Below are 12,022 nucleotides of genomic sequence, written 5' to 3' on the forward strand. Positions count from 1 at the left end.
AGATGCGGAACTTTACTTGAGACAGCTCTCAAAATCACTACTATATGAATTTACAGCCTAAGATGATGATAGTCTAAAACATTATGCATGCAATTTTTATGTCTCCAAATGAAAATTAAGTGCTCAAACATCACTTCCAGTATTCTATTGTAACTATTTGAAAAATAAACACAGCTTAACGCTCTTTGGTGATTTGATAAAAATTTGGAGCCGCTTCAAGTAACCAGTCTCTCTCGATTTTCGTGATCCCATTAATATACGTCTTCTCTCCCATCTGTACAATTTGAGAGTAAATCACCCACTCTGCTTTTCGAGTAAACATGACAGACGATGGGTGAACCCATACTACACTTTTTTCTGGGTCGCCGTCACCAACGTTTACTAGCCTGAATGAACCATCAGGCTGCATCTTTGCGGCGTTAGGAAAAAAGCCGCTTACAATACATTTGACGACGGTTTCTGTTCGAACATTTACAACATCAGCAGCCAATGCTGGTGGGACATTAAGGCCTAGTTTCGACAAGTATCTCGATAGTTGACGACGGATACTGACTGCTTGAGAAAGGGCTCTGTAGTTCAAATATCGATCGTGTGCCCATTTCGAAGATTGCTTACCGCGCACTGTAAAAGCTTGGTAAACGTTGAACAATGAAAGATGGTCGCCTTCGTTCACAATGAACTTTTCATGCTGCTCATCAGCAGCGTGATGATTGTGGTCAGGAAAAATAAAAACATTTTCAACTGACATCATTGCAGTAATGGTCAGCATCTGATTGATACAGTTATAGCTTTGAGATTGGAGTAGCTAAAAATCATTCATTGAGTTAGTACCATTGATAAATGAAGCACCAAAATCAGAGATATGCATACTATTTTTCCGAGCATTGGATCAAGCGGAATCTCAGCCAGCCTCTCACCCAGAGGCTTTGTTAGTTTAGCGTAATCGTCCAGCGCGGAGAGGTTATATAATAAATCTAGGGCACTAGATACTAATTCAATGGGTGGCGGAGATACCATATCTAATCTAGCGATATTTTCAATCCCCAGTGCCTTGATTTGCAATAAGGGCCCAGCAAGATTAGTGCGCTGTATTTCGGGGACGGTACTCTCAGATAGCTGACTGGCGCCTAACTCTGTATAAAGACAAAAACACTTGCCACTTCTCGTCCGCCCTGCTCTACCCGCTCGCTGAATTGACGAGGCCCTTGATATCGGAGTGACAACGAGAGAATCAATTCGCAGCCGAGGGTCGTATGATCGAATTTTCACAAATCCGCAGTCAATGACATATACAATGCCATCGATAGTCACACTAGCTTCTGCAATGTTGGTTGATATTATTATTTTCCTCGTATTTTCTGGTGTCGGATCAAAAACTTCTCGCTGAGATTCTTGAGATAAGCCAGCGTATAGTGCCAAAATTAGCATATCATTATCCAAAGTAGGAAGTGAGAGTTTTCGATCATGAAGTTCTTGTACAACCTGTGCAATTTCATCACGCCCTGTTAAAAATGCTAGAATATCACCCGGAGGCTCAGATGTGTGAATTTTGAGTATCGTTTCAATTGTCTTATCGATGTAATTCTCTGCTGGTTCAGTCAGATATAGCATGTCGACAGGATACATTTTGCCTTCAATGCTAATAATCTTGGTTCCGTTGCCAAAAAAATTGACCAATTCATCGGCCTGTAGTGTGGCGCTAGATATTATAAGGCGGAGTTCACGACGTCTCATTATGATTCTTTTTAGCACGCATAACAATATGTCGGTGTATGTACTTCGCTCGTGCACTTCGTCAATGACGATAACACTGTAATGTGAGAGTAATGGATCAATAAGAATCTCACGGAGTAGCATGCCGTCTGTCATGTACTTGATGCGTGTTTTTCTAGAAGTGACGTCTTCAAATCTGATTGAATAACCGACCGTGTCTCCTAATTCACATCCTAGTTCTGCGGCAACACGAGCGGCAACCGAAGTCGCGGCTAATCTTCGTGGCTAAATATATTTATATTGGCAATGGATATCAAGAGGAGGGGGGTGGAGCTGGACAAAAAGCGTACCTGTGTGCATGCTATAGATTTCTCTTTGTTTGTCCATCCAGCCTCGTACAGATATTGCGTCAATTCTAAGAAATCAGCAACAACATAGCAAGCAAACCAATTAAAAAAAATCTTACGCGTGCTCTTTCCGGATCCAGTATGACCTATAAGAACCACTACTTGAGAAGTTTCAATTAGGTAGAGAATGGAGTCGCCTAATGAAGGTGTTGTCAACACAGTTGCCTAGGCTTTTGCTATTTTGCCCGAGATAGAGCTGACTTACGATATCGAAAAATAGGAAGCATTTCCCGCTGCATCTTAATAGAGGCTCTTTCAAACTCTGAGCTGACACTTGCAGTACGAAGACCATCGTAGGCTTCTGCGCTGAGATCGTCTTTGCCGATATCTTGTTTCAAAACCGGGGCCGCTGGAGTAAAGTCGACATTGCGGAATCTACTCATCCTCTTATAGCCATACAAATACTATCAAGACCAGCAGTGATTATTTTATTTCTCACTGACGGATGCCCGAAGCACTCGCCGGACCATCAGTGATGGAATTACTTGGATTGTTATTGCGCTGTCCGAAGCGTGCGGAAATAGAGCGGCCCTAAACCACAAGTTTCTCTGTAGTGTTTATATTTTACCCCTGAAGAACTTGACCATAAGCTTATGTACCTCAGGCAGAGCGCGTAAGTGACGAGGCTATGAACTGCTGTACCAAGAGAATGCTGTTAATAGTGGTGCGGTGATTTTGCTTTGGTGCTACGTACATATTAATATACAAAATGGGGATGCTTGTAACAGTTTCTGCAATTGAGACAACGTGCACTGTCTCAGACGCAGCTGCTGCCAAAGATGCCTCAGTGATTGTCAAATTTCAGCGTGCGATCCAGACGGTATCTGAATTGCAGGCAAAGCTAGAGGGGGTATTTACTGGGTTGAGCGTGCTAATGAGACCTGCTAGTGATGAGGCTGGTCGTGAGGACAGACCTGTTTGGACTCGCGGACCCGATTTCCTAAAATCATTTCGCAGTCAAGTAAGGAAAGAGCATACGGCTTTGCAAGAAGTATGTGTCAATCTGACATTATCAATTGAAAACTAGTTACTAATCCGGTTCTGTATAGCTATGGAAACTGATAGATACTACTGGTCCAGACGATATCGAGGAAGCACTCTCTCATCGTCTACGATCAACAAATATTCCTTACTTGGAAGCGGTATGGAATGTTTTTGAGAACGGAGGATATGCAGGAATCGTATCGCTCGGATCCGGAATCAAATCAGGAAGCAATTTTGGCCATTGTGGAGATCTGACAGCAGCTTACGGAGGTCAAGCCATAAAGATTTTGCGAGTCACTGCGACCCAATTAAAATATGAGATTTCAGTGCTAAAAGCGGAAGTGGCAGAAGAAGACGAACAGATTTCATTCGACGAACTTGTCTCGCTGACTTCGGTTTACAGTGCGGCACAGAAAGTAGTGAGTCAGGTCAATAGCAGCGAGTCAACTAAGGATATTCTACTGGATAGTAGTGGCTTACTGCCTAGAATTATCCGACCTCAGCAACCTCGAGCAAAAAAATCTATACTTTTGTTATATAATATAAGTAGACATGAGATCTCAGGAGACGACGAAGATGTTGTAGGTAGACTTGTGTCTGCCGTTTCTTTTAGACTAGATATTGAAATTAGGCTATTTGGAGCCAGTCACATCACTGGCAAAGAGAGCAAATCTCCTCAGGAGATAGTTGAAGGCATTATAATAGAAGACTGCGCATACTTCTTACAACAAGTGCCTCCAGTTCTTAATTTTGATGTCACGGGCGGCTTCTGCTTGATATCTGACATTACCAATTTGTCTCCTGCGCAAGCTCTGAAAAAACTTGACTGGCAGCGAGATAACCCGCCTCCGTCGACTTCAATTCCAACCGCTCTGTACAGAAAGTCTGACAGTGCATTTCAATTTTTGCGTCGGCAGATAGAATCGGAAAAGCAATTTCGCGTTATCAATCATACGCTGCGTCCTATTATTTCAGATGGAGAGAGAGTTCTTATATGTTCTATCAAAGTGAAGCAAAAGCTGATAAATATGGCAGATAGAATGGGAAGCGCCGAGGAAAAGCGAAGAGCTCGAATGATATTCTTGCCAGTAGAGGAAAGGGCAGGATTGAAGAGCAATACCGGAGAGTTTTTGGACGGGATTCCTACACTGCAAGTTCTTGGTGTAGACTCTTTTGATGAGATGCAAATCTCTCTGGACGATGAATGGATAGAACGGGAGGTTCTTGCAACCGCATTGGAGTATACAGAAAAGACAAGAAATCCGTCAATTACTGTGACAGGCAATCTTAAAGTCGCGAAGAAACTGGTTGCGAAATCAGATCGATCAAGCTGGCTGGTTATCAACTCACGAAGCCTGACCGGAGGATACTGAGTACAGCCACGCCAATATTTACTATTGACCATTATCAGATGTTCATTCTAAGTGTCCTACAGCTACAGGCCATTCACCAGTTCGTGGTCTGAGATCGCATATATCAAGAATGGTCTGTACTCCTGGTATACGCATCCAATTGTGCAGATACCTATGAGGGAACTGGATAGATGATTATTGCAAGCCTCGCGATGCTGACTTACGGTTCAGACAGAGCCTACAAGTCAGCATCAAGAAAGTGAGCTTCAAGATAGCGAGTTCATACTCGGGAAAGGCTCATAGACATAGCGCATGCACGCCACAACGGCGGTCTGGAGCTGGAGCACGACTCGTGTAGCTGCCTAGACCCGCCTCAGCATACGGGATATTCTGCAAATGAGCAACTTGACATGACTACGAAGCAAATGAATGAGCAAATAATATTCAAGCAATGGGGTTTAATGTAATCGTGATTGAGTAGAGGCCAACTCAAGATAGCCAATTGTAGAGCCGGGAGAGCGATTTGATAGTGGACGTGCCAGATGTGGGTCACAGGACAACGTGTCCACATTACCTCTGTGATCAAGTCACAAATCCGGGTAATTCATCTTACCGGGAGCAGTGAGCTCCGCCGCCTTTCTACAGCGCTCGAGTTTCTTATTGCATTCGACTCTCACCCCTACTTGCGTGCTGGCCCGTCTATTTCTCTTGTAGTTATTTACACTCTTTGGCAGGCGCTTCGTCGATTGATTTAGATATTTGTACGTACATTGCTGCTCGTCAAAAACCAATTCCCGGACGAATTGACATCAATATCAGTATACGCAGTTTCCCGCTGACATTCTTCGTCGTTCTTCGACAATTTATAGATACGTCGGTTTTTAGATGTCTACTTGACACAATTGCAACATCAGTCGATTCCTAAGCAATTGTGAAAGATACTGGTCTTTAAAGTCTGTTTGGTTCCCATTTTTACCGCTCACATAGCGTCTCGATCTCGTTCTCCGTTTCGGATAGCTTTACTTATCATCATTGGCACGTCTGATTCGTGACTCTGCCCCCAGCAATCCAATTATCATTATCTCTTTAAAACAACCTCTCAAGGTATTTTGCGATTGCGGCTACCGATAATCAATGTCTGACTTCTCTCTGACTGCCGAGCTCTCGCCAGCGGAGCTGTTGCGTGAACAGCGTGAATCTGCTATCGCAGCAGAGGTGAACTCAGCTTTGGGCGCTCAGCAGCCTCCCGATTTATCTCAGCTGTCAGTTGGCGATGATGAGACATTAGGAGATTTGACTTCTTCGATTACAACCGCTGACACTGCAGCTTCTTCCCCTCCCGTGTCCGCGCCATCTTCGGCTGCGCCGTCTGTTGTCGCCAGTTCCAGTGCTTCGCCTGCAAAGCGGACCAAGAAATCAGATGCAAAAGAGAAGCTTAATTTTTCGTCGCTTGAGGCATTCCCGACTCTGGGAGGCGCTTCGGCAAAGGGCGCAAGCGCGACTTCTGTATGGGGCTCTGCAGCATCTGCGCAAGCCACCAAAAAGGAGGCTGTTCGAGCTCCGCTCGCTGCTCGACCATCAGATGTCGTTGACATATTTGCCGTTCATATTCCGGCTCAATTTCGTAGTCGATCCGTCTTCAGCGAGATCGTAGCCAAAGCTAAGAGCATCAAAGGTATCAGCTCAATTGAGAGCTCAACTAGTGCTCTTAATGGATCGACTACTTTCATTATTAAAGGAAAGGCGGAGGCGGTAGCTCTGGCAAGAAGAGAGCTCGTCCGCGGTCTCACCCCCAAGGTAAGTTTTTGAGTTGCATTTTATTTACCTTTGCGGAGTGCATCTAACAGCCGTACTACAGATCACTGAAGTAATTCCCGTTCCCAACAGTGTTCGACCATACATCATTGGAACTGGAGGTCGTACACTTAAGGCTATTCAACAGAAGACTTCGACAAAAATACAGGTGCAGAAACGAGATGAAACCGAATATTGCAAGCCCGAATTTGATGATGAAGAGGAAACAACTGATGTTACCGTTGAGGGTGACATGGACGGAGTCGCCCTTGCAAAGGTAGAAATTTTGGAAATTGTTGCTGAGCGAACTAAGAGCCTTACAATACGGTTACCAAGTATTGGCACGGATTTCCTTCCATTTTTGACTACTAAGACCGCAGAACTCGAAGAGGGCAAAGATGTGAAGGTTAAGGTCCCCGCTCCGTTCTCGAGTGAGAGCCAGACCGGCTACGTCATTGTCTCTGGAGAGCGAAGTGCTGTTGAGTGTACGAAGACCGCTATTGAGTCCCTGGTCGAAGAATTGAGAGCTAGTTACATTTCTGCTTCCACCACTGTGCTAGCCAACCGAAAACAATTTGTTGGTGGTTCAAAGAATCTACAGGAGATTTTTGATAAAACTGGGTGCGTTGTTAAGATTGGAAGTGAGGACAAAGTTGACATTTTCGGACCACCGGATGCAATTGGTAATGCCATTGCACTGATTGCCGAAAAAGCAAATTCTTTTGTCATTGACAATCTTGTCATATCCAAAGCTTATGGCAAGAACCTTCCTCATGCTATAGCATTGTCCAAGTTCTTTGCTAGTACCCAAAAGCTTGCTAGTATCGAGGCCGAAAGCAATGTGCAAATCAAATTGGTTCCCGATACATCGGAGGAAGTCAAATATGATATATATGCTCAATCAGATCTCGACGTCAAGAAGGCACGTAAGCTGATTATTGATCTTGTTAACTCGGTCCCACCACTACGCGTGGCCTACTGGAGCAATTCTGACCCTCTGCTTCATCGCTTTTTGCAACGCTCGGCGGCTAAACATACTCAGAAGATAAGGGGACAATTCGGAGTCATTGCAATTATTCCTGAGTCAACTGGAGATATTCTTCTTATTTTTGAAGGTAAAGACGATGACTTTGGACCAGAAGAAAGCGAGGTCAGACAGAGTCTCGAAAAAGCATTGGCATACTTTGACAGTTTAAAGTTGACGTTTAGCGGTATGGCTTCCAAGACTTTAACGGTTCCTGCCAAGCAGCATAAATTTATCATTGGGCCTAAACGTTCGACGATTAATGCTCTCAGTGGTCCAGATTCTGCCGTTGAGATTCTACTGGGTGAAAACAAAGATTATCCAGGCTCTAGCGAAGATAGTGTAACTATTCTTGGTCCGGCTGCTGAAGTTGATGCAGTTGCAACAAAGATCCAGACAATTGTTGAGGAAGCTAGTACTCAGGAAATATTAAACAGTTTCACAGTCACATTCTCCTTCCCGCAAAAATTTTCGAGGCAGCTTATTGGACGGGGTGGATCGAACATTTCAAAGTATAGAGATGAGCTGGGCGTGAAAATTGATTTGGATGACTCGGGTAATGTCACCGTGAAGGGTATCAAAAATAACGTTCTTGAGGCTCAAAAGAGAATAGCAGCGCTAGCCTCAAGATTGGTGAGTCTTGCTTAATTTATGATACCCATCTCGACTCAATACTGACAATTATATATAGGAGGACGAAGTTGTTTTGAGAATCACAGTTTCGAATGAGCATCATAGTGCTTTGATCGGACATAAGGGTAAATTCGTTCGGCGCCTCGAAGAACGTTATGACGTGAGGGTAAACTTCCCGCGCTCCTCCGATGGAGACAACTTGGATGTGGGCGACAAAGAATCTTCCGAGTTTATGCCCAGATCCAAGGATGAAATTGTTATTCGAGGTCCGTCCAAAGGCGCTGCGAAGGCGAGAGACGAATTGTTGGATTTATATAAATATGAAGCGGAAAATGGATTTTCTGATAATATCTCTGTTCCGCGTGCCGCTTTGGCAAGAATTATAGGTCGCGGTGGAGAGTTGATTAATGAAACCATGGCAGAAACCAAAGCGAAGATCGATATCAATCATGAAGGAGGAGATATTGGTAATATTGTAATCACCGGTACCAAGGATGCTGTCAAGAAAGCCAAGGCAAAGATTGAGGAAATTGTAGCTGAGGTTGAATCTTTTGCTAGCGAGGTCATTGATGTCGCCAAAAAGTACCACCGGGCTTTGATTGGCCCGAAAGGTGCGACTTTGAAGCAGATTGTCCTGATTGCCGGCGGTTCTACTGATGATGACTCAAATCAGCGTCGTGTAGTCAAGTTCCCTTCTGCGAGCTCGTCAGATACTAAGATCGTCGTGCAGGGCAACAAGAACATCGTGGCAAAGGTAATTGCTGAGATTGAGCGTCGAGTTGCTGAATTCGAAAGTATGATCGAGGCAGAGGTTGAAGTTGAACTCGAAAAGCACCGATTCTTGATTGGACCTAGTGGATCTGTTAAGAAAAGCATCGAATCTGATTACGGAGTACAGCTTACTGTTCCTCCTCAAGGTACAACAAAAGAGATCAAAATTGTTGGAAAGGAAGAGGCGGTAGCAAAGGCAAAGGCGAAAATCATTGAGATAACGTCCAAAAAGGCTAATGGTAGAAAATCAAAGTCGGCTACACCACAACCCGAAGAAAAGAGCATAGATGAATCTCCAGCTACTGAATAAGATATTTTGGTTCAAGCAAGCAAATAACATTTTGTTAAAGTTTTGTTGAGACGATTTTGAAAAAGCCAGACTAATTATGTTTTACTAATTTACGTGATACTCTTCGTTTCTTGTATCTATATACTATCATGATTCGAATGTTTGAAGAGAAAATCAAAGGAAACAGAGCAGTAGAGGTAATGTGCAGTTCCTAAAAGTACAATCACCATTCATGATTATTTTTTGCCTTTTTTTTGAGCCTATTACTTGCATCAATATAATTATTTGAAACATTGGTTTGCCACTTCTTAACGATTTATAGATAATTGAATTCAAAATCATCCCAAACTTCTATAGCTCTTCGCGAAAAGCTGCATGAGGGGCCAAAATATTCATGATTGAAACTAAATCCACCGTCTCTGGCAAAACCATGTCCCCGGAATTTCCTCTACTCATAATCTCTTGAATAATGTAATACACTGGAGCTGAGCCTATGCGCAAAACCAGTTTATGAATAGGAACTGCCTCTTCAGGTAGAGATGGAGGAAGTACTAATGTCTGTAATATCTGTAGTGGTACACTGATATCGCGTAATGTCCAGAGATGATGAGAGAGCCAATGCAAAGCCCCTACTACTGAAGCCAGGAGAAATGGCTGGAAAAAATATTCAAGACCACCTTTTAATGTGTCAATATCTAGAAAGCTGCGATTACAGGCGGTCACTGCTTGGTGGAAAATAGTTGGAACCAGCAACGAATAGTTTACCGGCGAGCATGATCTAAAATTGGTGAGTATATCGCCATTAAAATCATGCATTAATAAAACTTACTTCATCAGCTCATCAGAGATACCGTTGGTATCAAATAAAGCAGTTATCCATCCCCCAAGCAAATCAAGATTTTCCTCACCCAGCATTTCTGCTGGATATGCTGTGCCCGATGATGTGAGATATTTCCTGATAAACGAAGTTTCCCCAAGATCGCCGAGTTCAAATATGTCGAGTTTAAAGTGATAATAAAATGCACAGACGAGGAGTAAAATAAGTCCAAAGTCCGTGTAGTTGTCTTGGAAATCTAATGATTTGTCAACAATCATTGCCATTACTATACAGTATTGAGAAATGAAACCTACTTGATTCATCTTCATAAGACCAAGAATCTAAACAAGTTATGAGCGGCGCCAGGATCTCGTACGGATCTCGGTACACCAGCATGATATTCATTACAGGAGTGTTTAACGCAATCTCCTGACACAGTATTCGTAATTTGTAAGTTTCTCGCTGCTCAATCCATGCTGTAAATAGCTAGCATTCATGTTAGTCAAGTTCATCAACGCAATCTGCTATAGCGCGCATACTTTAATAATAGAGTCGATTGCAGCTTTTTGAGTTAAGCAATCAGCCTCCTCGACTTGTCCTATAACCGTCCGGACCGCGCCTTCAAGATCATAAGCCGTATTTATCATCTCCATTATTGACTCAACTCCGCTCGACAACTTCACTTCATCATCCATCATATCACTCGATATCCCTAAGTCGCTAGTAAATGTCGCAGCACCAAGGACTCGATCAGCGGCTTTATTTTCTATCAGGCCGCACTTTACCATACTTTTCAGCAATTCTCGACGGATGTCAAAAGGTGTCGCGTTGGAAAACATCATGTCGATCTCATTCTCGGTTTGTCTATTCAGTATTTGCAACGCGCTTTCGTCGATTAAAAGAAGTGGCTTGCGTAATGCATATTCAAATGTAGCAGGAGGCAACTCGGGAAGATGCTCTTGAAAAAGTAGAGGAAGCCTATTAATAATAAACACCTTCCACAACTTGACGCGCGAGGACTCTTTATAAGAGTTCCCATTTGAACTTTGAGTCATGACACAGCGTGAGAGAGCATCAAACGCCGAGCTGATGAGCGACGAGATTGCTTCGTCGCCACTATCGCTTGCAAACAATATCTTCAAATGTGCATTTAACGCTGGCGATCCAAACTTAGGTCTTGGGCCAGAGAGAAAAGCTTCAAGCCATGGCAAGCGTTCACATTCGTTTCGAGGGTGGGTATTCGCAAGCTCTTCTCGAGGCAAAGATTGTGGCGGATCTGAGGGTACAGCTGATGATGCAAGACTAAGTTTAGTAGTAGCTGCTATGGATAATTTTCCAGCTAGCGGCTGATTTGTAACATGCAAATGCTTGACAAACAAATCCAGAGATTTTTGGAATAGTAGCTTTTGGTCTAGATCATTGGGTTAGAATTCAACTAAAACCAAAGAGTGGTATTCACAAACCTTGATTTGTAGCAATAAACAGTTTGACAAAATCTTCATTTTCACACATAGCAAGAATAAACAGAGTAGTCGTATCTTTAATAGCTTCCTGTCCAGTAGACCCTCTGTTTTCGTCGCCTGGAAATACTGCAGTTTTTGCTGCAAGCCGTGTCAGAAGTCTCTCTAAGACGCCAATGAGCTCGCTAACAACTCCATTTCTGGAAGGTGTCCATTTCTTTGACGAGATCAGAGGAGTTATGGCTTCGAGAACATTAATATATGTTTCTGAGCTAGCCGAAGCTTCGAGAGTGAAAATGAGCGATGGAAGAGAGATTAGCGGTGGAGTAGATACTGCAGTACGAGTAATATAGTTGATGAGGAGAGGATCTGTAAATGTTGTGAAAGGCGTGTGAAGGAGATCATCTATGACCATATTAGACAAAAGCCACTAAATGTAAACCTGTGGAAACATACGGCAAATTGAGCGATCACTGGCAGGGAACTGAGAGACCAGTTCGCGTAGAAGTTCAACAAACTAGAGGGAAGAACAGATGATTAGTCTCTAGGGTCGGCGAACAAGTACACAACCACTCACATCGTCAGCAGGAGTTCTCCTCCGCAAACACAGATTAATCAGCTGAGATACAGTGATTTCTTTGAAGTCCACTGCTGTCATCTCTGTATTTTTCTCGGTGCGTTGATACCAACTCACACGTAGATGGCCGTCATAAGGCGGAGCTGGGAGAAATCCAGAAATCGTAATAATGCTAAGTTCATGAGGCTCACCCTCTACTCT

The 12,022-nt window shown here is 43.4% G+C and overlaps 4 protein-coding genes across 4 annotated transcripts; 2 read left to right on the forward strand and 2 right to left on the reverse strand.

Moving 5' to 3' along the window:
• Window positions 1-100: 100 nt before the first annotated feature.
• On the reverse strand, window positions 101-2,707 carry V2V93DRAFT_370921 (P-loop containing nucleoside triphosphate hydrolase protein). Its single transcript, XM_066910387.1, has 5 exons — window positions 2,326-2,707; window positions 2,180-2,257; window positions 2,064-2,128; window positions 871-1,998; window positions 101-805 (listed from the first exon to the last, which is right to left on the reverse strand). Exons 1-5 carry the CDS (start codon window positions 2,501-2,503, stop codon window positions 176-178), a joined length of 2,079 nt encoding a protein of 692 aa, XP_066765364.1. The 5' UTR covers window positions 2,504-2,707; the 3' UTR covers window positions 101-175.
• Window positions 2,387-4,738, forward strand: V2V93DRAFT_263875 (uncharacterized protein). Its single transcript, XM_066907154.1, has 2 exons — window positions 2,387-3,111; window positions 3,170-4,738. The coding sequence occupies exons 1-2, from the start codon at window positions 2,830-2,832 to the stop codon at window positions 4,475-4,477; spliced, it is 1,590 nt and encodes a 529-aa protein (XP_066765365.1). The 5' UTR covers window positions 2,387-2,829; the 3' UTR covers window positions 4,478-4,738.
• An 852-nt stretch (window positions 4,739-5,590) lies between these two features.
• On the forward strand, window positions 5,591-9,311 carry V2V93DRAFT_398137 (uncharacterized protein; the record flags this gene model as incomplete). Its single annotated transcript, XM_066912548.1, has 3 exons — window positions 5,591-6,253; window positions 6,315-7,907; window positions 7,966-9,311. The coding sequence occupies 3 exons, from the start codon at window positions 5,591-5,593 to the stop codon at window positions 8,986-8,988; spliced, it is 3,279 nt and encodes a 1,092-aa protein (XP_066765366.1). The 3' UTR covers window positions 8,989-9,311.
• Window positions 9,082-12,021, reverse strand: V2V93DRAFT_370931 (mediator complex subunit Med5-domain-containing protein). The gene is made up of 7 exons (XM_066910388.1): window positions 11,822-12,021; window positions 11,701-11,761; window positions 11,248-11,649; window positions 10,324-11,195; window positions 10,099-10,270; window positions 9,797-10,040; window positions 9,082-9,745 (listed from the first exon to the last, which is right to left on the reverse strand). Exons 1-7 carry the CDS (start codon window positions 11,900-11,902, stop codon window positions 9,319-9,321), a joined length of 2,259 nt encoding a protein of 752 aa, XP_066765367.1. The 5' UTR covers window positions 11,903-12,021; the 3' UTR covers window positions 9,082-9,318.
• Window position 12,022: the final 1 nt, after the last annotated feature.

This window comes from Kockiozyma suomiensis, assembly GCF_038497685.1.
Source record: "Kockiozyma suomiensis strain NRRL Y-17356 unplaced genomic scaffold V2V93scaffold_8, whole genome shotgun sequence".
NCBI classification, from domain to species: domain Eukaryota; kingdom Fungi; phylum Ascomycota; class Lipomycetes; order Lipomycetales; family Lipomycetaceae; genus Kockiozyma; species Kockiozyma suomiensis.

Coding starts and splice junctions, on each gene's coding strand:
- V2V93DRAFT_370921 (XM_066910387.1), bottom strand. CDS start 2,503: ATGAGTAGATTCCGCAATGTCGACTTTACTCCAGCGGCCCCGGTTTTG. Junction 2,258..2,325: donor GCTTCCTATTTTTCGATATC/GTAAGTCAGCTC, acceptor CACCTTCATTAG/GCGACTCCATTCTCTACCTA. Junction 1,999..2,063: donor AATCTATAGCATGCACACAG/GTACGCTTTTTG, acceptor AAATATATTTAG/CCACGAAGATTAGCCGCGAC.
- V2V93DRAFT_263875 (XM_066907154.1), top strand. CDS start 2,830: ATGGGGATGCTTGTAACAGTTTCTGCAATTGAGACAACGTGCACTGTC. Junction 3,112..3,169: donor AGCATACGGCTTTGCAAGAA/GTATGTGTCAAT, acceptor GGTTCTGTATAG/CTATGGAAACTGATAGATAC.
- V2V93DRAFT_370931 (XM_066910388.1), bottom strand. CDS start 11,902: ATGACAGCAGTGGACTTCAAAGAAATCACTGTATCTCAGCTGATTAAT. Junction 11,196..11,247: donor GTTTATTGCTACAAATCAAG/GTTTGTGAATAC, acceptor CCAATGATCTAG/ACCAAAAGCTACTATTCCAA. Junction 10,041..10,098: donor GTCTTATGAAGATGAATCAA/GTAGGTTTCATT, acceptor ACAAATCATTAG/ATTTCCAAGACAACTACACG.